This window comes from Symphalangus syndactylus, chromosome 20 (assembly GCF_028878055.3).
Source record: "Symphalangus syndactylus isolate Jambi chromosome 20, NHGRI_mSymSyn1-v2.1_pri, whole genome shotgun sequence".
Classification (NCBI taxonomy): Eukaryota; Metazoa; Chordata; class Mammalia; order Primates; family Hylobatidae; genus Symphalangus; species Symphalangus syndactylus.
In genome coordinates, this window is record NC_072442.2 from 64193721 (window position 1) to 64219836 (window position 26116).

Sequence of the window (26116 nt, forward strand, 5' to 3'; positions counted from 1 at the left end):
ATCTTCCAAAAAAAAAAAAAAAAAAAAAGCCTTCTTCAGTATTAACATAATGATTGAGTAGAGTTTGGTTTTCGTAGACTAAAAATTCTACATGAATTGTGGTAACCTGGCTGGCAGTTGGCAGAGTTGCCAGAGTAGCATTGCGGGCGCCTTGTCTGCCAGGTCCTGCTGCGGTTGTCCTCACATGCCAGGAAGCAGAGTCTGCCGTTGGCGCTCCTCTCATACTTCCTTTCTTTGCTTCCACAGTCGCCACTGCGGACGTCTTCTCTGCCATAAATGCTCGACCAAGGAGATTCCTATTATAAAGTTTGATCTGAACAAGCCTGTACGAGTTTGCAACATTTGTTTTGATGTACTGACTCTGGGTGGGGTCTCTTAGTGAGCCCCCCGGAGGGTCCAGGCCATGTCCTTGGTCACCTCCCCAGCAGCTGCTCTGCTCACCAGCCTGACCCCACCCAGAGCAGGAGCTGGCGGGTGTCTTCCTGCGGCAATAGACTGGAACGATTAAGGACCATGGTGTGATAGATCCCATTTCAAATTATTCCATATGATTGTCAGTGTGTGTGTCAGACTGTGATCGATTTCACTAGATGTCTCACTAATCGGACCAGGCCATTTGGCTAAGTGGTAAATGTGATTAGGAATTAGACCCGTCCCCATTCTGCTAGCAACATACAAGGACACTTGGAAAACCATTTTCCCTTCCAGTAGCTTGGTGTCCATCCCAGAGCATTCATGAAGTCTTCCCGCCTGGGCTGACTGATGAGGCAGCCTCTCAGCGTAGGAAGCTGGCTACTTAATGAGCTGGTTTTACTCTAGGGTAAGTGGCTGTGGACTTTTCTGCACAGTGTTTTCATAAAGATAATAGGATCCTCTTGCCCTGAAGTCTTCTTTTCTTTTTAAGCTAAGCTGTATTTTTAGTGAGCTACCCCTTTTAAAAAGGTGAAATCTTTCTTAACAGGGTTCAAAGATGAGAGCTGAAAAATCGTGGCCTTAACAACTGAAAGCTTTACAGTGTTCATGCTACTGAGGTGTCAGGAGTGCAGCTGGGCCGCTTGACACCTCGTAGCAGCCGTCTCATTCTCTCGTCTTGCTGCGTCCTGTCTGTGGAGTCCTCAGTCACTCTGCCGCTGGAGAGTGCTGGAGGAAATGCACTTTTATTGTGCTGCACTTTTTATAGAGCTGCATTATTGGTGATTCCAATTTAAAAATCCATATTCAAAAATACTCTCACACATCCCTGCATCAGTGATTCTAATGATCAGCTTTGACTGGACCTCAGCTCACACGAATCTCCAAGGAAAAACTCTACAGAGCATCTTTTAGAGCAAGAGGTTCATACAGGCCAAGTGATGAGAGGGGGAGTCACCAAGGCTTCAGCCCCAAGGGCATCTCCAGCCTCAGGCCGGCAGGTCCTATGTCCTTGACACAAACGCTTCTTGCCGAAATCCTCCCTAGTGATGCTGTGAGTGCTGTTGGTCCCAGTTCTGTGTAGCTTGCCCTGCCCCATGAAGGGCCACCAGCCAAGGGCCCTGGCCACGTGTGCGCCACCTTAGTTTGGAAGTCTCTGGCTTGTGTGCTGGATGAGGCTGCCAGAACTTGTTGGGCGTTCGTCGCTGTTAGTACATATATTAACCATGAGGTGTTAAACTTTTCTTTTGAAGGTTTGGCCAGTTTCTAAAAAATGCACATTTAAAGAGAAGCATCTACCACTGCTTTAAAACAAAACACCTCTGAGATGAACAATATGTGTTATACTCAGAGGTTAACAATCTCAATCATACATACTGATTCTTTCAGACATTTAATAACCACTACATTTTTTTTGCATTAATGAAGTTTGAATATATGTGTAAAGGGACTAAATATTTTTGCAACAGCCTGTTTTTTGTTCATTCTTTTCTGGATAGTGTGTCCTCTGTGTTGCAGTAGATTTATACATTCTGTTGCCTAAATATGTGTGTAAAATGAGCTGATAAACTGGAGTACTACTTTAAAAAAATTTCTGTGATTTATAAGATATATATGCTTTCTATGTTACTATAAGCTTGTGCACAATGTTTAAAAGAAAAAAAATGAATTAGAAGAGTTCCCCTGTCCCCCAGTCTGACATATTTCATACAGAATGTTTAAAAGAAAAACTCTGCTAGTCTTGGCAAACATTTGGCCATGTGAGGCATGTGGTCAATTTCCATTTTCTATTACCTGAAAAGGGCCATAAGGAAGCAGGCAGGGCTTAGGTAGCTTGGTTACCTAAGTTAGAAAGTAGGAAAATCATGGTTCGGATATGAATTGAAGGGGTTGGTACATGGATACCTGTTCTTTAAAAGGAATGTGGGAGATGAGTCAAGGGTGGGGCCGACTGTTCTGCCCATGCCCTACCATACCAATTTCAATAACAATCTTGCCTATCATTGCACTTAGAATCTTAAGATCATGTTTAAAATATGTTGATTCAGCTTGTTTCTAAGCCTGAGTCCAGGGATAGCAATGGTACTGACCAGCTCTGGACTGGCAGAACATTGAGTCCTGTTATCATTGGCTTCAGGGTGCATCCATGTCGATATAGGAAAAGCCTCTTTGCACAGACTTAGGCAGCCCCGACCACGCGGACGCTCGCTGGGCTGCACTAAGCAGGCTCCTTGAGTGGGAGCTGTCCCAGTGGACTCCAACATGCACTGCCCTGGCTGGGACTAGGCATGCCTCCAGCCCTTCCCGTGCTCTCCCTGCTGTCAGCACTTGAGTACAAACCTTTCTAGCTGTTGTAAGTTTTCATCAGTAGCTTAAGTACTGGTAGCAAAAACTTAAATTCATTCAGAAAGTTGCCACTTCTGAATGAGTAGAGCAGGAAAAATAAACTTTACTGAAACATAATTTGCTGCACCAGTCAACATTGTTATGCTGAATTTGCTCTTAACTGCCCTTTGCTCATCGCCAGATTTATTATCCAGTGTATTCTTAACAGTCTTTTGTTGTCGTTTTTAAAACAAAGGTACGGACCATGTGCTATATATAAATCGAATGGCTTAAACTAATTTGCTGTGATCCTCTAACACCTAAATTTCCCATAAACTTAAGTGCCTACACTTAGGACTTTCGAACTTTCAGTCATCTTTTTCGTGGTGTCTCACTGAACGATGTGTTAGAACATGTGTTCCATTTGGAGTTTTGGGCCTGTGCACAGTCAACCCCAATTACCAATTTAGTTGAGGCTGGATTCGATTGCTCAGTTCACCTGCCACGTTCTCTCCAAGGAGTGGGGTCTACATGACCTTTAGTCCTCTACCTCAGAGCCCCAAGTCATTTCTCACCACCCCGTTCTGTGTCCTCACTCTTGTCCCTGAATGGGTCCCTGTGTGGATCTCAGTGTGTGTGTTTTCTCCACTCCTCCCCGCTCATGTCCCACACCTGCCATATTGAACCGTTTCTGCACTAATCTTGTCCATGGGCACGGAGTGGAGGGAACATCTTGGGAAAGGGGAGAGCCTTGACCTCCATCTAGGTTTCTTTTATCTGGAGAAAAAGAACACTTTTGAACTATGTAATGCTTGGCCCTGAAAGGCAAGCTAACTTCCCAGGTGACAGTAGCAGGAACAAGTAAGGGTAATACTTCCATGACAGACACTTGCTTCCCTTGGGACAAGTCCCAGAAGAACTACCTGAAGCACCAAAGCTCCCCACCCCAGCCTGGTGGCAGAGGAAGCAGGCGGCACCAACTCGCCAAAGGAACTCGGGAGCCACCTTCTCACTCTGTGGAAGTAATTTAGTGAAGAGCTGACTGGCAAGATAAAAACCCTAAAATTCCCAGAAGTTACAGATGCCTTAAAGACTTTCTTTGGAAGATCATTGCCTGTACAATTCCTTTTTTGTGTGGCATAAATAATATATTAACCTGTTACAACTGACCACATTGGTTTTCTGCAGCTAGGGAGTCTGGAGTCGACACTGCTCGCCTTGATGACTTGCCCTTTTTTGGCAGATGTGTGGAGTTGGCTGTTACGACATCCCTGTGTGATCCCAGAGGAGGGGCAGTAGCTGGGCAGGAACTGCAGGCACACATTTGGGTGGATCACCTGGCTTCCAGCCCCTTCGGGGCGGTACTCAGTGTGGGGTGAGGGTATCATAGAGGACCATGGCGCTTATCAGCATTGTTTCTTTGGAGTCTGTGTAATGGAATGTATTTTTTCAAATACCGGTATTTGCATTTTCTGTAACAATTCCTTATAATAAAATGAAGTAAAATTGTGCATTTAAAGTGGAAACTTTAATAAGACATTTGTAGTTACTTCTAATACAGAAATACCAATAAGCATTAAAAGCAAATTTTAGAAAACTCCTGACATGTGAATAAATTTCTTGACCAGCTGCCCTCCAGGAAAGTTTGAATTCCAACATTTTTCAGGAACATGCTGTTGACAGCGGTAAAAGTAGCTATTTTATGTATTATTTATTTTTAATTAATTTTAAAAAGTTTCAGTAGGTTTTTGGGGTTCAGGTGGTGTTTGGTTACATAAAGTTCTTTAGTGGTGATTTCCGGGATTTTGGGGCACCCATCACCCAAGCAGTGTACACTGGACCCTTTTATCCCTCACCCCAACCCTTTCCCCTGAGTCCCCAAAGTCCATTGTATCATTCTTATGCCTTTACGTCCTCATGGCTTAGCTCCCAAAAAGTTATTTTAAACATAGTAGCTGCCTGAACTTACTGTGCTCTTAGCCCAGATTTCAGCTCATGGCACTGAGCGGGATCAGTGAGGCAGTCTCAGTCACCGTCACCGTCACCTGACCCCTCTGAAGTTCTCAAGAGGATCCACTCACGAATGAGCTTTCTGCTGGCCAAGGCGTGAAGGGCGACTGGCACTGTGGGCTTCAGAGAATACTAAGGACGGTTTCAGGGCTTGCAAATTAAAATCTAGTGATCCATAAAGCCCCTGTACAAATCGTTACCAATCAAGCAGCTCACGTGGCCCTCAACGCTTTCCTGAGCTAATGTATTCCCTTTTTCCTGTCTTCCATTTTGCCTACCCCTAGGTCAGACTAGCTGTGGTGATAGAGCTCATCAAGCTCATTCTCCAGTGGCTTTTCTCATAGTTAATATGCACTGTTAAGTGTTTCCACATGACAATCCCAAGTAATCCTCACAGCTACCCTTGAGGCGAACAGTGCTAACCACACTGTCACTGGTTATGATAAGCGAAGCACAAAGAGTAACCAGGCACATCAACTTCCACACGTTTGCCCAGCCACAGAAAGCACTGGGTTTATCAACTTCTGCACGTTTGCCCAGCCAGGGAGAGCACTGGGTTTTAGTTCTGCTTTTTCATTCATTAGCTGAGAGTTCTGGGCGAGTTTCCTAACTTCTTTGTCTCTGTTTCCCTATCTACATAATGGGGGCGGACTGTAGTCCTTAACTTACAGGGTTGCCTGGAGGAAGGTGATCAGTAATGTGTCCTTCTCATCCAAGTACCCAGATTCTGGTGTGTGCACCGCAGGCTCTTCTGGCAGTATCTGCTGCCACCAGAAGAAATCCGGGGGCTCTGGCAGTAGCAAGTACTCTCAAGGGTAGGGTCCAGCCTGGGGTCGTTGCTCTTCTCTGAGGGGCACCCACAGACTTCTGAGCAGGCACAGTCCTAACCTGCCCACTGGGGCCAGCTTTCAGAGCACAGCTTTGCCTAGAGCAAGGTGAGTGTGGGGCGGGGCGGGGGTCACGCAGTGGCTCAGCTGTGACCAAAAAACCTCAGACTCTTCACTCTTAGATGTTTATAGAAAACTGTAATCTCAGAATGAAAAGGCAAATGTTGAAACTTCCTTCAAGATGACTATTTTTCGGTTTTGTTTGTTTTGGGACAGAGTCTCACTCTGTCGCCCAGGCTGGAGGGCAGTGGTGTGATCTCGGCTCACTGCAGCCTCCACTTCCCCAGTAGCTAGGACTGCAGGTGCGCACCACCACTCCCAGCTAATTTTTGTATTTTAGTAGAGATGGGGTTTCACCATGTTGGCCAGGCTGGTCTCCATCGAACTCCTGGCTTCAAGAGATCCGCCCACCTTGGGCTCCCAAAGTGCTGGGATTATAAGCACCCGGCCTCCTTCACAATGTTGGAGTGGAGTGCAGCTGCAAAGGCTTTGCCTTGACCCTGTGCTCACTGGTGTGGCAGAGATCAGACTCGCATCACAAAGCCCAGCTCTGTCATCCGACGGTAGATGTAACTATTAGAAGAGGGGGAGATATTTATGCCCCTTTTCTGGGCCATAAAATGGGAACTTCTCAAGGCAGACATAGAGATTAAATGAGAACAAGGCCTGGCCCAGCATAGTTGCCCAATATGTATGTTTTCTCCTTCCCTTCTGCCAGCAAGTCTAACTGCATGGTCAGCCTAAGCTGAGCTTCTCTGTGGCTTCCATCAGGGCTTTGCCCTTCCTCCCCCACGGTTTTGCTCAGGGCCACCTGGACTGGAGAGGGAAAGGCCAGGTGTTTCTCCAGTAATTACCAGCTTCTCATGGCTCAGCCCTTCAGGCCATTAAAATGACAACCTATTCTTGCTGAATCTAATTCTTTGCTGAATCCTTTGCCCTGACATGAGAGATGTGTTACCAGATTAGGTAGGAAGGTAAGTACCATAAGGTAAGTATCAAAAAGGAAATGAATTCTCAACTGAGCCAGGAACTGAGCAGGCTCCTGAAGCCAGCCAAGTCTGTCCTGGGGCCTGCGCGCAGGGGTCTTGCATCAGCCAGAGATGAGGTACCCTCTAGGCACGGCCAGAGCCCGCAGCTGGCTGGAATGACTAATGCTCCTTTTTGTTTGTTTTTTGAAGGATCAGAACATCTCAGGACCTGGCCCTCACACTCCCTGCATTCCTACGGCAAGGACAGCCTCTGGCTGCTCTACTGGGTTTATTCCACCATACTATAAGCCCCCTGAGGTCAGAAGCCTTGCTTCCTCCACCCACCAACCCTAACGTGATGCCTGGCACATAGTAGATGCTTGGTAAGTTATTTGCTGAATGACTAAGGAGGACTAAATCAGGGGCAGTAACTAGTTTCCAGTTAGCCTGGAGTTGGGGGCTGTTTCTGGTTAATAGAGAAGTCTCAGCACTGAGCTCAGGGACTGCCTAGAACTCAGAAGAAAATCCTAATTTCAGCTCTTCTCCCTTCTGTCTGCTCCTGGTCCTGCCCCAGGGAGGGCAGAGACATACAGAAATTTGGAGGAGTGAAAACGGCACCGAATCAGGCATCCAGAGCTTTGAGTTCTAGGCTTAGCTCCATGCTCAGTGACTTAAGTTCTATGTGCCTTTGTTGCCTTATCTCCAAAAAGTGCGGTGGCTCATGCCTGTAATCCCAGCACTTTGGGAGGCCGAGGTGGGCAGATTGCTTGAGCCCAGGAGTTTGAGACCAGGCTGGGCAACAAGGTGAAACCCCATTTCTGCAAAAATAAAAAACTAGCCGGGCATGCTGGTACGTGCCCATAGTCCCAGCTACTCGGGAGGCTGAAGTGGGAGAATCTTTTTGAGCCTGGGAGGTCAAGGCTGCAGTGAGCTATGATCACGCCACTGCACCCCAGCCTGGGCAACAGAGTAAGACCCTGTCTCAAAAAATAAAAAAGAAACAACTCTGCACGAACTTCCCACATGCTAGGCACGGTGATATGGGATACAGCGCTGAGTAAAGTGGATTATAGGGGCACGGTGCTGAGTCACGTGGATATAGGGGTATGGAGCTGAGTAAAGTGGATTATAAGGGTACGGAGCTGAGTCATGTGAATATAGGAGTATGGCACCGAGTCGTGGATATAGGGGTACGGCGCTGAGTCATGTGGATATGGGGGTAGGGCTCTGAGTCATGTAGCTATAGGGGTACAACGCTGAGTCATGTGGATTATAGGGGTATGGCACTGAGTCATGTGGATTATAGGGGTATGGCACTGAGTCATGTGGATTATAGGGGTATGGCACTGAGTCATGTGGATATAGGGGTATGGTGCTGAGTCATGTGGATATAGGGGTATGGAGCTGAATTACACTGAGGCTCTGTCCTCAGAGTGTCTGAGGTCCAGTGCAAGAGGCTGAAAGGAAGTTCATGGTAAGAGCCCACTGTGGTATGAGCACAGTGCCATGGGAACAGGGAAAGTGCCTCTATAGCTCACTGCTGGCCCAACAGTTAATGAAGGCTCCCAAGAGGGGCCTGATTGAGCTGAATATTGAAGCAATACGGGGTGGATTAATTCAACGGAGGAAGACGTGTCATTCCAGGAAAAAGAAACAGCTTGTGTGAACGCACTGCAGACGTAATGCAGTGAGAGGGAGGCTGGACAGGAGGTGCACATGGGAGGAGATGGGAAAGGTACAGGCCTAAGAGGAGAGAGGCCACAGAAGGGCCTCGTGTGGCACACAGCAGAGGAGCTGGCACTCAGTCCTTATAGATAAGGGGAGCCCCTGAGGAGGCTTAAATGGGGGATCCTTGATCATCTTTAAGAAAGACAGCTTGGCCAGGCACGGTGGCTCACGCATGCAATCCTGGCACTTTGGGAGGACAAAGTGGGCGGATCACAAGGTCAGGATTTAGAGACCAGCCTGACCAACACAGTGAAACCCCATCTCTACTAAGAATACAAAAATTAGCTGGGTATAGTGGCACGTGCCTGTAATCCCAGCTACTTGGGAGGCTGAGGCAGAAGAATTGCTTGAACCCAGGAAGTGGAGGTTGCAGTGAGCCGAGATCGTGCCACTGAGGTTGCAGTGAGCTGAGATCGCGCCACTGCACTCCAGCCTGGGCAAAAGAGCAAGACTCCATCTCAAAAAAAAAAAGAAAAGGAAAAAAGAAAGACAGCTCCCAGCAGTGTGGAGGAGGGATTGAGGGACTGGAGGGAGGGAGTACAGTCAGGATCCTTCAGTAATCCAAGTGAGAGATGACAGCCTAGGCCAGAGGAAGAGTACTAGGGACAGATAAGAGGGAAGGGAAAGGAAAGAATTAGGGAGGCAGAGCTCCCAGGACCTGCAGGCGGGTTAGGAGGAGGGAAGGGAGGATGGAGTGTGGACTGCTGCTCGGATTCTGACTCTGCGTGTCGCTGGTGGTGCCATTCACTTGGAGAACTAGAAGCAGCATGGGAAGGAAGAGGAAATGCTCGGGAAAGCTGCCTGGAGTAGAGGTGCAGGTTTGACAGTCTAAGTAACTGCCGGATTTGGAGTAAGAGGAACCAATGGGAAGGGGTTTGTGGAGGCAAAATGGGGTTCTCAAGGCAATTAGGAAGGAATGGGCAGAGGCAAAAAGGGAAGCAGGACAAAGCCCAGCGAGGGTTTCATGGAGGACCCCACGGTCCACAGTGTCCAGTGTGACAAAGCTTAGGTAAGAAATGGATGTGACCACGGGATGTGCCAATGCAGAATTTCTCCTGATTTTTAGAGCAAATGGGGCTGAAAAGCAAAGCTAGTGAGTATAAGCCAAAACTGGAGTTGAGGGAGTGTTTATGATGTGAGAGAAGTGAGCTGTTTGATGCATACCTGGGGGAAGATCCAGGAGGCGGGGAGAGGTTAAAGGTACAAGAGGGGCAGGTGAGGAAGATGGCGGGGGCAGGCAAAAGGAGCCATGAGCCAGATCCCAAGTGTAAGGAACAGCTGTGGCCATAGGGGCAATGAGCCCGGGTCTGCCAGTGAGGGGACAGGGCAGTGATATGGGTCTGCCAGTGAAGGGGAGGCAGCCTCCATTTTCTAGTCTGTGAATCTGGAAAGCGATTTAGTGAAATGAATGATGGAGAAAAAGGAGACAGTGACAGAGAGGGAGGAAGCTAGTGGATGTTGAGGGTGAGACTGAGCAGGAAAGGGAGCTGGGTGGAGGCTCTGATGAGGTGATGCACAGAGGCCGTGGTGCTGTCTGTGGTAGTGCTGGTCCCACTTCTCTGTCTGAAGTAGGAACACTCCTTGCCCCCATCTACCTTAACAAGTAGGCAAGAGGTAACAGGTATGACATTTGCCAGATGACCCTGGACATACAAACCACTGGACAAGCAGCAAGCCCAGCCACCTTCAGTTTGCAGCCTTGCCCAAACTTTAATGTCATGCTAACCAGTTACCTTGTTAAAGCTGGGAAACCACCTTTTTTGCTCAAAATGCAGACTTCTGCCTTTGAAAACACACCACACCTGATTTTAAGTGCTTGAAGGAGAGAAAATGTAGTTGCTTTAAATTGTTGCTTTGTTCAGAGACATCTGGATTTGGTGTATCCATACGAGGAAAAGCTTTTCCAATTCCAGAATCAACCCACGCTAATTTGTTATTGCCTCTTACTGTGTTGGCCCAGCTGTAATCAACTCGGCAGGCTTTTGGTTGTAAATTCAAGTGGAAATTGAGTTGGTCTTATTTGTGCCTGTTGATATCTGAGGGCTGTGAGGAAGATGGCCAGTAGGTCAAAGGGAATAGTGGTGAAAAGCTGACCAGTACTGGGCAGGTGGCCGGCTGTCCCTCAGGCACCACAACGCCGAGCCACGGTAAGGGACATGAGTCACATTTGCAGAATATAGCCAGAGTCCTTCCAGACCCTCCTGATTCGCGCCAGGGGGCATCCCAGGGCACACAAGTGTCAAGGGCCTACTCAGGTGCTTGGCAGAGCTCTCTGTGTGTTATCAACAGAAAAGGCTATGACTTAGAGTGGGAAGGAGCATGTGATGGCTAGCGGTGGGCAGCCTGTGTACTCCGCCAAGTTTGGGTGGTCCAGGTCCCCACGATTTCTGTGTGGAGGGTTGTCCGGCATCTGGTCACTAGGGGGGCCGGTGGTTCTCACGCACACGCAGCGGGGCTCCTTAGCACCTGGCTTATAAAGCTTCCTGGGGACGCCAATCCAGTCTCTGCTCACACCTCCACTAAGGACAGATGGAAAGAGGACTTCTTAAATGTGAGAACTCATGAGTCTCTGGGAAGGGGAGAGCAGGAAGCAGTGAGCCAGGCCTTCTGAAAAGTAGAAGCCTCCCAGAGTGTTTCCCAAGGCAGCAGGCTACAGCGCTCAGCCCCTGAGCCTTCATGCTCTCTCCTAGCATCCTCCAGCTTCCCCTGCAGGGCCAACACCACCTTCCCCAGGCTGAGGGCACAGTCCATGGTTCCTTTCACTGTGTTCCCCAGCCCCTGCCCTGCCCCTTCTTAGGCGGCAGCACCACGTTCCTGCACTGGTGGTAACAGCTGTGAAAGGGCTTCCCCTGCTGGCCTGTGAGCTTCTCAGAAGCAGTGTCTGGGTGCGACTGTCCTCTTCCTTCCCCACTACAACCCAGCACAGGCCAGGATCTTCACCTTCTTCTCTGGGGCACTTGGGTGGGGGTGGGCAATTGGCCACTGGCCCTTGGCCACCTGGGTCGACCTTCTCTGGGAAGCCCTTGGCATAGAGTGTCACTGCAAGCTGTCCTGTGCCCCACAGGTCCAGTCCTTGATGGCACTAAGGCTTCAGACATGGAGGATTCAGCTCTGGCCCAACAACCTGAGCAACCTCCTATCTTGGGCAGAGGGACCTTGCCCATCTCAGGCTACTGGGTTCAGTCTCTGATGGACTCACAGGCTTTGCAAAAAAGAAACTGAGGTTCTTGGAACTGATAGCTCAGACAGTTTCCGGTGCCTGTTGTCAGAGAAACTGCCACCCAGTGAGAAAACATCCTACTTCTAGCTTACCAAGAATAAGGCTGTCACCCAAATGCCTCCCTCTTCCACCCAGCCTCCATCCCATCACTGGTGATCTGTACCCCACACCTTGTCCCTGCCTTCGGCAGTTGTTCCTCTCAGTCTAATGGGAGACACACAGGTGAACAGAAAACAACAAACTGAGCTGAGGCACAGGGATAGGGCCCCTCAGTTCACTAGGGTGGCCCTGGAAGGGTTTTGCGGGGAAGGCAGAGCCTGAACTACTCAGTCATGAAAGCAAGAAGAGGTTCAGGAGACAGAGGGGAAGGCTGTGGGGAGGGAAAAGGAGGCAGGTCCCAAGGAAGCAAAGTCAAGCATCTGAACGCACGCAGGCCTCCTGGAGTCTCTTCCTCCTGGAGTCTCAGAGACCAGTGCTCTCTGAGGCTACCTGCATTCAGGCCTGTCACAGGAAGGCCCACGCCTATCTTAGCTTCTCTCCATAAAGTGAGCAGGCCAGGTTCTCACAGTCCCCACTTTCTTGAGATGACACTGGAGAAGCTGTCTCTTCAAAGCTAGCAGCCAGGGGCCGGGCGCGGCAGCTCAAGCCTGTAATCCCAGCACTTTGGGAGGCCAAGGCGGGTGGATCACAAGGTCAGGAGATCGAGACCATCCTGGCTAACATGGTGAAACCCCATCTCTACTAAAAATACAAAAAATTAGCCGGGCGTGGTGGCGGGCGCCTGTAGTCCCAGCTACTCGGGAGGCTGAGGCAGCAGAATGGCGTGAACCCGGGAGGCGGAGCTCGCAGTGAGCCGAGATCGCGCCAGTGCACTCTAGCCTGGGGGACAGAGAAAGACTCCGTCTCAAAAAAAAAAAAAAAAAAAAAAAAGCTAGCGGCCAGGAAAGAAGGAGCTTTCCTTCCTGCTACCTTTTCCCTTGCTCCCCTCATTTAAGGCTGAGAACTCCGAATTTGCAGTGGTTTTTTTTGTTACTGTTTTTTTGTTATGTTGCCCAGGCTGGACTCCAACTCCTGAGCTCAAGCGACCTGCCTGCCTCAGTCTCCCAAGTAGCCAGGACCACAGGTGTGGCCCACAAGCCACCATGCCCATCTCACCTGTTTTTAAGACAACAGTTGAAGCCATCAGTGCATGTATCCTCCCCACCTCCTCGTCCCTCTCCTATAGATAGGCATGATTTGTGCTGTCAAACAGGAAACCAAAGCCCGTGGGTGGCTGAACAGGGCAAAGCAAGCAAGAAATCCTGCTTGTGCCTTCTCATTCCCGGGCCGAGGTTGTGTCAGCAGGATCTTTGGAGAATTTGGAAAAAATAAAAAGATGCCCAGGCCTCAAGTCCAAGTCTCAACCCATTCAGTTGAGTGGAGTGAGGTCTGACCATCCGTAATTTTGGCAATTCCCCAGAAGATCTAATATGCAGCCAAAGTTGAGAACTATTATCAGTATTTTAAAAAAGCTCCCCAGGGTTAACAATCAATTCCTGAATTCACTGAATGCCGCAGGCAGGATGGCCTAGGAGTTGGATTTGGGACAGGCAGAAAGGAGAAGGGGAGCCTGCTTACCTCTTCTGGGAGCACCAGAGCCGGCTGCCCCTGGCTGAGCTCCACTCCGCGTTGCACGGCGGGAATGTCTGCTTCTCTTGCAGTTCTAGTTTGTTGGCCTCCAAGCCTCTGGTGATCACAGCTTCTACCTGGGTCAGTGCCAGGGTAGGCAGCCCATCCTCTCCGTAGAACCGTCCTATCACCCTTCCTGTGATGACAGGAAGGCAGATGTGAGTGAGAGTGAGGGTGAGAGTGAATGGATACTTAGCTGCTGAGGCAGGTGTGGGAAGGCACAAGGTCCCAGGGTTTCTCACTTCAGTACTGCTGGTGCATGTTTAATAAGAACTTCTATTGCAGGCACTCCTGGTGCCTTGCATACCAACCTTGTAACATCCTACAAGACCCCACATGACTGCATCCCTGTTCTAGCTGTAGAGTCCTTTAGTACAGAAACTATCAAACCTTTCTCACTTCCAGACAATGCTTCCCTGAGGGCAGAACCATGTGTGATTCATTTCTTGATGCTTCCATGTGCCTGGAGCACACGCTGGGTATTCAATTAATGTCTGATGAATGAATGGCTTATTGGCTAACATTTTTTAAATGTTTATTATAATAGAGATGGGGTCTCACTCTGTTGACCAGGCTAGTCTTGAACTCCTGGGCTCAAGTAATCCTCCACCTCAGCCTCTCAAAGTGCTGGGATTACAGGCATGAGCCACCATGCCCAGGCAGGCTAACATTTTTGCAGCTCCATTTTCCCCAATATCAAATTATTTTGCTTTATACGGGTCATTTGTTGAACTCAAAATGTCTGGCACTATACTAGCATTACATATATATATCTTTTTTTTTTTTTTAGACGGAGTTTCACTCGTGTTGCCCAGGCTGGAGTGCAATGGCATGATCTTGGCTCACCACAACCTCCGCCTCCCAGGTTCAAGTGATTCTCCTGCTTCAGCCTCCCGAGTAGCTGGGATTACAGGTGCCCGCCACCACACCCAGCTAATTTTTTGTATTTTTTAGTAGAGATGGGGTTTCTCCATGTTGGCCAGGCTGGTCTCGAACTCCCGACCTCAGGTGATCCACCCGCCTTGGCCTCCCAAAGTGCTGGGATTACAGGCATGAACCACTGCTCCTGGCCACCAGTATTTTTTTACTCCTCCCAACAAACCTATGAGAGAAATAATTGTTCCCTTATTTGTAGGAGAGAGACTGGGAGGTTAAATAACTTGGGGTGGTCTACAAAGCTAGTGAATTAATCTGGCTCCAAGCCCATGCTCTCCCCTCCATTGCTCTCTTCTGGCTCAGTCCCTCAGGGGACGTAAGTGAGTAAAAACTGGTTTTCCTTTAAAATGCCTATCAGAATGTTGCCTTATAGATGAGTCTCGCTCTATTGCCCAGGCTGGAGGTCAGTGGCTATTCACAGGCATGATCACAGCTCATTATAGCCTTGAACTTCTGGGCTCAAGCAATCCTCCCACCTCAGCTTGTTGAGTAGATGGGGGTACAGATATGAGTCACACTGGGCCCGGCTTTAAAATGCCTGTCAGAATTTGTAAAAGTCTAAGCTATGGCAGCAGCCAGCAAGTGGTCCACCAGCCTACAGGCCAGAAGGAAAAACAGGTCAGTTCTCTCAGTCCAGGGGTCCTAACGTAGCCCAGTCCTGAGGTGCAAATGGCCTTCAGAGGCAGCACCTGCCACAAGGCAAGAGAAGCAGAAAGGAAGCACTTGAGGGAGGTGCGACCGAGGAGGGAGCAACCCCTAAAAACTAGCTTTACCTTCGATTCTAGTGGCGCATATATTCAGCGCATCTGAGATTCAGCTCGTCTCTCAAGTCCAACGCCCTCCCTGACTTTCCCAAATCCATGTTGCCTCTAGCCTGTGACCTGGATTAGGAACCTGACTCCTCCTCCTCTACATCCACATCATACTCCCTTCCTTGCTGTCTGATCGGGTCCATCAGAAAACCTTGTCAGTCCTACCTCTGAACAGATCCTGATTCTGTTCACTCCTTTCCATTCCCACTGCCATCACCCTCCTCCAAACCACGGACTGTGACAGTGGCCTCCTAACTGCTCTCTGGTCAGCTCATGCCCTCCTAGAGTTCTCTGTCCATAAAACAACTAGGGGATCTTTTAAAAACATGAATCATACCATGGCACTCCGACGCCTGATTAAAACCCTTCAATGGCTTCTTAAAGCAGACAAAAATGCAAATTTCTTATCAAGACCTCTAAGGCCCTGTAACCATTTAACTGATTTGCTTCTTCAGCCTCTTACAAGCTATGTCCCCCCTCGTTCACTGGGGGCTCCAGCACACTGGCTTCCTTTCCACGTCTTGGCCATGCTTCCCCACTCCCCACCTTCACACTGCTCTTCCCTGACCTGGGACACTCTCCTCAGGTCTCGGTGTGACTGCCTCCCACTCACCTGCCCAGTCTCAGCTTAACAGTCATTTTCTCCAAGAAGCCACTCCTGAGCATCTGCTCTAAAGGAGCCAGAACTCCCAAACATGTATCACATCACAGTTTGATGCATAGTCCTATCTGGAGTTGTTCAATCTGTTTACTTGTCTATGATGGCTCTCTCTACTAGTGAGGCCCAGTACTCAGAACAGCTTAGCGCCGGGCGCAGTGGCTCACACCTGTAATCCCAGTACTTTGGGAGGCTGAGCCGGGCAGATCACTTGAGGTCAGGAGTTCGAGACCAGCCTGGCCAACATGGTAAAACCCTGTCTCTACTAAAAATACAAAAATTTGCCAGGCATGGTGGTGCATGCCTGTAATCCCAGCTACCCGGGAAGCTGAGGCAGGAGAATTGCTTGAACCCAGGAGTTGGAGGTTGCAGTGAGCCGCGATTGTGCCACTGCACTCCAGCCTGGGTGACAAAGCAAGACTCCGTCTCAAAAAATATATAAATAAATAAAACAGCTTAGCATAGAGCATTCATTTTAAATACTTATTAGATGAATAAAGAAAGGAATCAGGGCCCGAGTCACAGGCCTGCAGTCTATGAGTTGGCCTGGCACAGAACTTCCCACTACGGGGGTTGGGGTGTCTGTGTTATATGGTGACAAGCCTGTCTTCAGTGAGTTTCTGACATGAGACCCAAAGAGAGGACAGTAGTAGCAGAGGCAACAGAGGAGTTCTAGAATCTGTGTCATGAGAATGGTGATCACCAGTGGCTGCATCTCCAAGCCAATCCTGTATCCACAGCATAACCAAGGGCATCTTGTTTTCCCTTGAGGCCTGGCCATGTTGGCTGCCAAGATGGCTTCCTGGCTGTCCTCACTTCAGTATGTACCCTTACAATAAACCTTCATCCACTGATGTATCCTGAGGGTTTCTGGTAACCTGAAAGAGCCTAACATGGCCCCTATCCTACAGAATGAGCTAAAGGGGCAGGAACTGGACTCAATTCATCTCTGGTCCCCCTGAGGATGGAACTTGTAACTTATGAGTAGTAGGTATTCAATAAGATCCTGACATCAACTCAGATCCTTCTGAGGCACTTCTCACCACATGCCCCACCCCATCCTCAACACATTATACATCATTCAAACAAGACCAGTTCACTTGTCACACCAAACGCATCCGGAACACTTCTAGTGTGCTCTCAAATCTTAGTATGAAGTATTTGGCCTGGCATTCTTTGCCCATTTACAGGACTCTGTTGTTTTTTTTTTTTTTTTTTTGAGACAGGGTCTCACTCCGTCACCCAGGCTGGAATGCAGTGACGTGATCTCGGCTTATTGCAACCTCTGCCTTCTGGGTTCAAGTGATTCTCATGCTTCAGCTTCCCGAGTAGCTGGGATTACAGGTGTGTCCCACCACACCCAGCTAATTTTTTGTATTTATAGTAGAGACATGGTTTTGCCATGTTGGTCAGGCTGGTCTTGAACTCCTGACCTCAACTGATCCGACCACCTTGGCCTCCCAAAGTGCTGGGATTATAGGCATGAGCCACCGGTCTGGACTCCATTCTTATTCTTTTCTTTTCTTTTTTTTTTTGAGACGGAGTCTCACTCAGCCACCCAGGCTGGAGTGCAGTGGTGCAATCTTGGCTTACTGCAACCTCCGTCTTCAAGGTTTAAGCAATTCTCCCGTCTCAGCCTCCTGAGTAGCTGGGATTACAGGCACCCGCTATCATGCCCAGCTAATTTTTGTATTTTAGTAGAGACGGGGTTTCACCATGTTGACCAGGCTGGTCTTGAACTCCTGACCTCAGGTGATCTGCCCACCTCGGCCTCCCAAAGTGTTTGGATTACAGGTGTGAGCCACCACTCCTGGCTCTTATTCTTTTCTGTTGGGTTTTTTTTTTTTTTTTTTTTTTGAGACGGAGTCTTGCTCTGTCGCTCAGGCTGGAGTGCAGTGGCATGATCTTGGCTCACTGCAAGCTCTGCCTCCCAGGTTCACGCCATTCTCCTGCCTCAGCCTCCCGAGTAGCTGGGACCACAGGCGCCCGCCACCATGCCCGGCTAATTTTTTGTATTTTTAGTAGAGACGGGGTTTCACTGTGTTAGCCAGGATGGTCTCGATCTCCTGACCTCGTGAACCACCCACCTCGGCCTCCCAAAGTGCTGGGATTACAGGCGTGAGCCACCGCGCCCGGCCAGGTTTTCTTTTCTTTATTAACCCAGTAATGTTTCAACCTTGGTTTGGCAACTTCATTGGGAAAGGGAAGAACCCAGCCCTCTGAAGCGCAGGTGAGTAGAGGTCAGTACCTTCAATGGTAGACAGGGTTGTGGTCTCAAGACTGATCTTGGGCAGATGAGAGAAAATGAAGAAAGGCGTGCTGCAGAGGCCCACAGTGGATGGACACAAACTTTAGATATTATGAAAAAGCCTTGACTGATTGGATGTGGAGGGAGCTGAGGTGTTAATAAAAATGCCAAGGTTCTCAGAAAAGGTAACTCAAATAGTGATGACAGAAGCAGAAATTCAGAGGCATTAAGGAAAGAATTCTTCCAAGTTAGACCTGTTTCGATGGGGAAGTGACAATGGTGTTCCTCAGGAAGTCAGTCATGTCCAAGTAGGACTCCAGTGAGAGGTGGGGGCTACAGATAGATAGGAGAAAGGGCTACAACCATCCCAGTTGTCAGTACTTGTGAAGCAATCTAGTGTTTAGTGTCTTTCGTTGAGGCTGGAGTGCAGTGGCACGATCTCAGCTCACTGCAACCTCCACCTCCTGGACTAAAGCGATTCTCCTGCCTCAGCCTCCTGAGTAGCTAGGACTACAGGTGCGTGCCACCACACCCAAGTAATTTTTGTACTTTTTAGTAGAGACAGGGTTTCACCATGTTGGCCAGGCTGGTCTTGAACTCCTGACCTCAAGTGATCCACCCGCCTCGGCCTCCCAAAGTGCTGGGATTACAGTCGTGAGCCACTGCCGGGCCTAGTGTCTTTAACACTGCTTTAGGACACAGTTTGGTGTCGTCTCATTTGAGAAGCAAGTCCCTTATGTAGCATCAGTAAGTAGCAAGTGCAGTACCCTACACAGTGGTTTGATTAGCATAACTACCACCTGGGAGACAGCTTACTCACGAAGTTTGTCTCCTCCAAGAGGACCAAATAAAAGGGAATTTGTCGAAACATAAATTCAGGCTTCAAGCCTTTCTGGCTGTGTGCTGAAGCCAGATGCATAGAGCACAGTGAGACAGGGAAGCTGCCCTTCTGGAGCTGGTTGTCAAGGATGGTGCAAGCAACCACTGGCTGCGGTGAAACTGAGGCCAAAGCAAGCAGCTTAGTAATCCTCTCCCAAGACTAACAGTGGGGGAAGCAGGTGCCCATCCATCTCCTTCTGGGCGGCTCATCCCTATTCTAACAACCAGAATTTAAAGTAAAACAAATCCATGGCTGTTTTTCAGATTTTAACCTTGAACCCAATCCCTAAAAAATCTCAGTCCCCTAAAAACACTGCAGACAATCAAATGATATGTATGACCTGTGGACTACTTACCAACGCATACATAATTCTTCTCATAGAATGAAAGCCAATTTTGAAGTGTCAGCATCTCAGCAGCTGACAAATCAGATATATCATCCACAAGGCCTGCTTCAGAATAGTCCCCAGTCACAAATGCTCTGGATGCATCTCGGCCTGAAAGAGAGAAGTTTCCATCAGATCCAGTTGTAAATGACTGATACTATCCCCACTCAAGAATCTATTTTCTTTCTTTTTCTTTTTTTTTTTTTTTTTTTTTTTTTGAGACGGAGTCTCCCTCTGTTGCCCAGGCCAGAGTGCAGTGGCATGATTTCAGCTCACTGCAACCTCTGCCTTCCAGTTTCAAGCGATTCTCCTGCCTCAGCCTCCAGAGTAGCTGGGATTACAGGCGCCCGCCACCATGCCCGGCTAATTTTTGTATTTTTTTAGTAAAGATGGGGTTTCACCATGGTGGCCAGGCTTGTCCTGACCTCAGGTGATCCACCCACCTTGGCCTCCCAAAGTGCTGGGATTACAGGTGTGAGCCACCGCGCCCAGCAAGAATCTGCTTTCTGAGAAACGTCTCTTGACAAGCCCTATTCCTTATCCCCAGGGAAATGGGGTCCCCACCACCTCCTCTGTGAAAGATGCTCCTAGACCTTGGACACACATCTCTTTGGCATTGGTCATATTCTTTCATTTACCTTCGGCAACACTTAACATAGCTGACCACTTCCCTTGGCCTGATTTGCCTCCTACTGCTCCAGCTCCTCACTGTCTACTAGCCTTAGGGGTCAATTACCGTCCACACCCTCACACTTGACAATCTTATCCACACCTGTGGTTTCAAAGCCCACCTACAGGCAAAGATAGCCACATCTGTATCTTTAGCTCAGCTGTCTCCCAAGGCTCACTCACACCTGTGTATCCAACACCACTTAGATATCTTACAGACATCACAAGATCAAAATGTTCACACTGGCTGGGTGTGGTGGCTTATGATCATAATCCCAGCTCCTCAAGAAGCCGAATAAGGAGGACTGCTTGAGCCCAGGGGTTTGAGCTATGACCATGCCACTTTACTCCAGCCTGGGTGACAGTGTGAGACCCCATCTCTCTTTAAAAGAAAAAAAAAGTCCACATTGAAATAATGATTATCAGCACCCTCGCAGCCAGGAAGCCTGTATCTACTCCAGTACTGCCTGTCTCAGTAAATGCCAACCAGTTGCTCAATCCAGGAATGCAGTTCTTTTTTTTTGTGCGTGTGAGACGGAATTTTGCTCTTGTCGCCCAGGCTGGAATGCAAAGGCACAATCTTGGCTCACTGCATCCTCTGCCTCATGGGTTCAAGCAATTCGCCTACCTCAGCCTCCCGAGTAGCTGGGGGGACTACAGGCGCACACCAACATGCCTGGCTAATTTTTGTAGTTTTAGTAGAGATGGGGTTTCACCATGTTGACCAGGCTGGTGTGGAACTCCTGACCTCAGGTGATCCACCCAGCTTGGCCTCCCAAAGTGCTGGGATTACAGGTGTGAGCCACCACATCCAGCCTGGGGAAAGCAGTTACCTTTTTTTTTTGAGACTGAGTCTCACTCTGTCGCCCAGGCTGGAGTGCAATGGCGCAATCTCAGCTCAATGCAACCTCCGCCTCCCAGGTTCAAGCCATTCTCCTGCCTCAGCCTCCCAAGTAGCTGGGACTACAGGTGCCCGCCACCACGTCCAGCTAATTTTTGTATTTTTAGCAGAGACGGGGTTTTGCCACGTTGGCCAGGCTGGTCTCGAACTCCTGACCTAAGGTAACGTTCCCGCCTTGCCCTCCCAAAGTGCTGGCATTAGAGGCGTGAGCCACCATGCCCGGCCTGCAGTTCCTAACACTTCCTTCATTCCCTCACATCCAGTCTCCAAGTCCTGTTATTTTCTGCCTAAGTAGTGTTCTTGTGTCAGTCTGCCTGTCTCCACCCACATATAAGCAAGCCCAGGCTGCCATCCTTTCTCACCTGAATTCCTACAGTAAACCCCAAGGGAGACCTCCCCGCATTCATTCTTGCCCCACCACCTGCTCTTCATACCACACTCAACTGATATTTTAAACACAAACTGATTACGTCATTCTCCTGCCAAAGAATCCTCAGAGGCTTCCCTCTGTTCTACGAGAATGTCCAAATTCCTTAACACGTCATTCATTGTCTTGCACCAGCTGCCACCAATGCTGCCTTGCCACATTTTTGTTTGTTTGTTTTTGAGACAGAGTTTCGCTCTTGTTGCCCAGGCTGGAGTGCAATGGCACAATCTCGGCTCACCGCAACCTCTACCTCCTGGGTTTAAGCGATTCTCCTGCCTCACTCTCCTGAGTAGCTGGGATTACAGGCATGTGCCACCATGCCCGGCTAATTTTGTATTTTTAGTAGAGATGGGGTTTCTCCATGTTGGTCAGGCTGGTTTCGAACTCCCGAACTCAGGTGATCCGCCCACCTTGGCCTCCCAAAGTGCTGGGATTACAGGCGTAAGCCACCATGCCTGGCCATTCTTTATTGTTCACTTTGCTCCCTTCCTCTCTCCTCCCCTTCGAATCGGTTACAACCTCTGGTAACACCAGTACTTTTCCTTTTAACACTTTTCACCAAAAATAATACATTAATTGTGTAATATCTATTTAACATCTATTTAATGTCTGTCTTTTCTACTAGTAAGTTTTATCAGGTAAGAAAACACACCAAACTCATTTACTGTGGATTCCCCAGTGTCTGGTACAGTGCCTGATCTTTAGTAAATTCCCAGTAAATATCAAATGAATTAAATACATAGATTTTTTTTTTTTTTTGAGATAGAGTCTCGCTCTATCGCGCAGGCTGGAGTGCAGTGGTGCGATCTTGGCTCACTGCAACCTCTGCCTCCTCGGTTCAAGCAATTCTCCTGCCTCCACCTCCCAAGTAGCTGAGACTACGGGCACGCACCACTGTGCCCAGCTCACACAAACATTTGTACATGAATGTTCATAGTAGCATTATTTACAACAGGCAAAAAAAGTAGAAAAAAACCAAAAATCCATCAACTGATAGATAAAATGTGGTATATCCATATTATTAGAATTATAATATCTATAGAATATTCTTCAGCCATAAAGGAATAATGCACTGTTACATGCTGATACACCATGGATGAACCCTTAAAACATGATGCTAGGTCAAAGAAGCCAGACACAAAAGGCCACATGTATGACTCCATGAAATGCCCACAATAGGCCAATCGACAGGAAAAGAAAGTAGATGGTGGTTGGCAAAGGAAGGAATGAGGAGTGACTGCTAATAGATAAAGTTTCTTTCTGGGGTGATAAGAATGTTCTAGAATTAGTGGTGACATTTTTACAAATTTCTGGCTATATTAAAAAAAAAAAAAAAGCACTGGGCCAGGCGTGGTGGCTCAGGCCTGTAATCCCAGCACTTTGGGAGGCTGAGGCTGGCAGATCACCAGATCAGGAGATCGAGACCATCCTGGCTAACACAGTGAAACCCCGTCTCTACTAAAAATACAAAAAATTAGCCAGGTGTGGTGGCGGACGCCTGTAGTCCCAGCTACTCGGGAGGCTGAGGCGGGAGAATGGCGTGAACCCAGGAGGCGGAGCTTGCAGTGAGCCAAGATCACGTCACTGCACTCTAGCCTGGGCGACAGAGCAAGACTCCATCTCAAAAAAACAAAAACAAAAACAAACCAAAAAAACCACTGAAATTTGGCTCATACCTATAATCCCAGCACTGTGGGAGACCGAGGCAGGTGGATCACCTGAGGCCAGGATTTCCTGTCCAGCCTGGCCAACATGGCAAAACCCCATCTCTATTAAAAATAAAAAAAATCAGCCAGACATGGTGGCACACGCCTGTAAACCCAGCTCCTCGGGAGACTGGGGCACAAGAATATTGAACCCGGGAGGCAGAGGTTGCAGTGAGCCAAGATTGCGCCACCGCACTCCAGCCTGGGCTAAAGAACCAGTTTATCTCGAAAAATAAAAATAAATAAAAAGGCTGGGCGCGGTGGCTCATACCTGTAATCCCAACACTTTGGGCGGCTGAGGCGGGTGGATCACTTGAGCTCAGGAGTTCAAGACCGGCCTGGCCAACATGGCAAAAACCCATCTCTACAAAAAATACAAAAATTAGCTGGGCATGATGGTCCACACCTATGGTCCCAGCTACTTGGGAGGCTGAAGTGGAAGGATTGCTTGAGCTTGGGAGGCGGAGGTTGCAGTGAGCCGAGATCATGCTACTGCACGCCAGCCTGGGTGACAGAGGCAGACCCTGTCTCTAAACAACAAAAAACCCCACTGAATTGTATACTTTAAAAGGACTTTACATCACGTGAATTACATCTCAATGAAAAATAAAATACTGAATAAACGAATAAGTGGACATAACTGCTTCCCAACTAGACTGTGTGGACGGTGGGGAGCATGTTGCAGACATCTTGGATTCCACAGCCCCTGACGCAAGGTAGGTAGTGGTAAGGATGGTGAATGAATACCAGGAACACAGGAACTCAGTGGAAAACAGCAGAGCACATTGAAAAATAAAAAGCACTCCAGAAATCGAAGGTTTTATGCCCATACTTGTACAAACATCCAACGACAGCTCCCATAGCACGCGGCAGGGCAGCGCAGCGAAAACTGCCTTCAACTAGCAGCGACAAAACACCTTGATTCCAGTCCCAGCTCTGCTTCTAACTCACTGTGTAGCCCTGAGTAAGTCCCTTCCCTTGCTGGACTATCTCAGGGGCTTTGCGAGACCAACTGGACTTCATTCCTTTTCTGTCAACCTTTGTATTTCTTTAGTACTCCCTAGACAGGGGGAAGTGGCTTGTATTTTAAGTACTAGAGGCAGCTTCCCAATTCCCCTAAGATAATGACAAGTGGAAAATGCTTATTTAATATCAGCCTAGTAGCCGATCTTAGGCTTGCCCTGCACTTGCTGTTTCTTTTTAAATTTTGGAGGTCAGCCCCGCTGGCTGGCAAGGCAACATCTGTAAAAAAGCACTAGGCTGGCCGGGCGCGGTGGCTCACGCTTGTAATCCCAGTACTCTGTGAGGCCGAGGCAGGCGGATCACAAGGTCAGGTGATCGAGACCATCCTGGCTAACACGGTGAAACCCCGTCTCTACTAAAAATTCAAAAAATTAGCCGGGCGTGGTGGCGGGCGCCTGTAGTCCCAGCTACTTGGGAGGCTGAGGCAGGAGAATGGCGTGAACCCCGGAGGCGGAGCTTGCAGTGAGCCGAGATCAGGGCCACTGCACTCCAGCCTGGGCGACAGAGCGAGACTCCACCTTAAAAAAAAAAAAGCACTAGGCTGGTGGTCCGAGTCCATGTTCTGTCAGTATTCAGGTGTGAGGGTTTTAGGCAAATCACATCCTTTAACCCCCTCAGCTGTGACACAGGGACACCAGCATAAACTTAATTTGACAAACGTTCCTTGAAGCCTAACATAGGCACAACTTTGTTCTACGTATCAAGGACTGTAAAGGTGACTGGACCCCTTTCCTGTGCCCTAACCTTCTAAGGAAGGCAAACAGGTGCATCTGTACTAGAAGCAGGAATGACTCAGACCAAATGTACTATATGACAGGCCATAAAGGAATAAAGTATTGATGCATGCTCATAAACCATGGATGAACCTTTAAAACACTACGCTAAGGGGTAGGGGGAAGAAAGATTATTTCGGACCCGGGCATAATGAAGAGATGGTTGGAATTAGTAAGGAAACTGTGAGGGTAGGGGCGGGGCGGGATCTCATTTATCTGTGCCCTAAGAGCCCCCACAAAAGTCTGGCACACAGTCCGTATCCTTGGGCTTCCGACGGTGGATAATGGGTAACGAGAGAGAAGACACGTTTCTCCAATATAAGTCACGCAGGGCGGTGGTGAATGACAGAGCTGGCCCCCAGTCCCGCCAGAGCCAGAGAGCCTAGAAGGATGGTGCATGCAGCTCGTCCCGCCCGCCGCGCGGGTTTGATGGATGTGGAGTGGGGTCGGGGGGGAAATAGATGAATGAACGAACGAACGACGCGTAGGCGGCTACTGGCTCGCGCCAGCGGAGGAAAAGGGGTAAGCAGCCTCGCTGATACCTGCGAAGCCGCTATAGAGGGACCCAGGCTCGTAGTGCCTCCGGCCGGAGGACACATCGTAGACGCGGCCGAGCAACGCCAAGTAGAGGCCCGGGTCCCCTGGGCCGCCGCGGTAGCGAGACAGCTCCTCCGGTATGAAAAGGCGAAAGCCAGCGCGAGGACCCCACCAGCCCATAAGCCGTGCTGCTATCACCGCTGTTACGGCTACAGCCAGGCCCAACAAAAGCCCACGGCCTCCGAGCCTCAGCATCTGTATAGCCGCACCGGGTCCGCACTTCCGAAGTTGCCGCCTCTATCTACAGCTAAGATGGCGGAGACGCCGAGCGTGACGTCATCGGCGCGCGCGCTGTCGCTCTCTCCCTCTCGCGCTACTGCGCGCGCTCCCTCTCTTAGTTCCTGTCGTTCTATCTGTATTCCTGGCACTGGCGAAAAGCTCGCCGTCTGCGACTTTTTCCTTGTACTTTTTTTTTTTTTTTCTGAGACAGAGTTTTAGCTCTTGTTGCCCAGGCTGGAGTGCAGTGGCGGAATCTCGGCTCACTGAAATCTCCGCCTCCCGCATTCAAGCGATTCTCCTGCCTCAGCCTCCCAAGTAGCTGGGATTACAGGCACACGCCCCCACGCCCGGCTAATAGTTTGTATTTAGTAGAGACAGGGTTTCACCACGTTGGTCAGGCTGGTCTCGAACTCCTGACCTCAGGTGATCCACCCGTCTCGGTCTCCCAAAGTGCTGGGATTACAGGCGGGAGCCACCGCACCTGGCCCTTCTCGTACTTCTTGGCTTGCAGGTTGTCAGCCCTAACAAAGATGGCGGCAACGGAGGCTGCGGAATGACGTAGATGTTGAGACAGACTCGTCCTCTGGGAAATCAAGGTTGCACACTTTGAGGGGGCGCTCCCCGCCTAGCTGTCGTGAGTTGGTAGAGGCCGCCTATCTACGTGA

At 49.1% G+C, this 26116-nt stretch overlaps 2 protein-coding genes across 11 annotated transcripts in view; one reads left to right on the plus strand and one right to left on the minus strand.

Annotated features, from left to right (window-relative positions):
* Positions 1–4249, plus strand: part of ANKFY1 (ankyrin repeat and FYVE domain containing 1) — a 101821-nt gene extending 97572 nt beyond the window's left edge. For 5 of the 7 annotated variants that reach the window (XM_055257884.2, XM_063629638.1, XM_055257883.2 and 2 more), the window contains one exon: positions 247–4249. In XM_055257884.2, coding sequence (XP_055113859.1) covers positions 247–379 — 133 coding nt within the window. In that variant the 3' untranslated portion in view covers positions 380–4249. The remainder of the gene's footprint in view (positions 1–246) is intronic. The other 2 variants (XR_010118306.1, XR_008653195.2) reach the window with 1 other exon arrangement.
* On the minus strand, positions 4243–26055 carry CYB5D2 (cytochrome b5 domain containing 2). Of its 4 annotated transcripts, none has more exons than XM_055257939.2 (4): positions 25933–26055; positions 19107–19247; positions 13167–13353; positions 4243–10848 (listed from the first exon to the last, which is right to left on the minus strand). In XM_055257939.2, exons 2-4 carry the CDS (start codon positions 19159–19161, stop codon positions 10632–10634), a joined length of 459 nt encoding a protein of 152 aa, XP_055113914.1. In that variant the 5' UTR covers positions 19162–19247; positions 25933–26055; the 3' UTR covers positions 4243–10631. The 4 variants fall into 4 exon arrangements, with proteins under 4 accessions (XP_055113914.1, XP_055113915.1, XP_055113913.1 ...); XM_055257940.2 differs by having other exon boundaries at positions 25870–25970; XM_055257938.2 differs by lacking the exon at positions 25933–26055 and adding an exon at positions 25178–25523.
* Between the last annotated feature and the right edge of the window lie 61 nt (positions 26056–26116).

Bases quoted from the DNA above. Each gene is read 5' to 3' on its own strand.
- CYB5D2 (XM_055257938.2), bottom strand. From the start codon at position 25,427: ATGCTGAGGCTCGGAGGCCGTGGGCTTTTGTTGGGCCTGGCTGTAGCC. The intron at 19,248-25,177 runs GTATCAGCGAGG...TCTCTCTTTCAG, and splicing joins CCTCTATAGCGGCTTCGCAG to GCCGAGATGCATCCAGAGCA. The intron at 13,354-19,106 runs GTAAGTAGTCCA...CTGTCATCACAG, and splicing joins GAAGAATTATGTATGCGTTG to GAAGGGTGATAGGACGGTTC.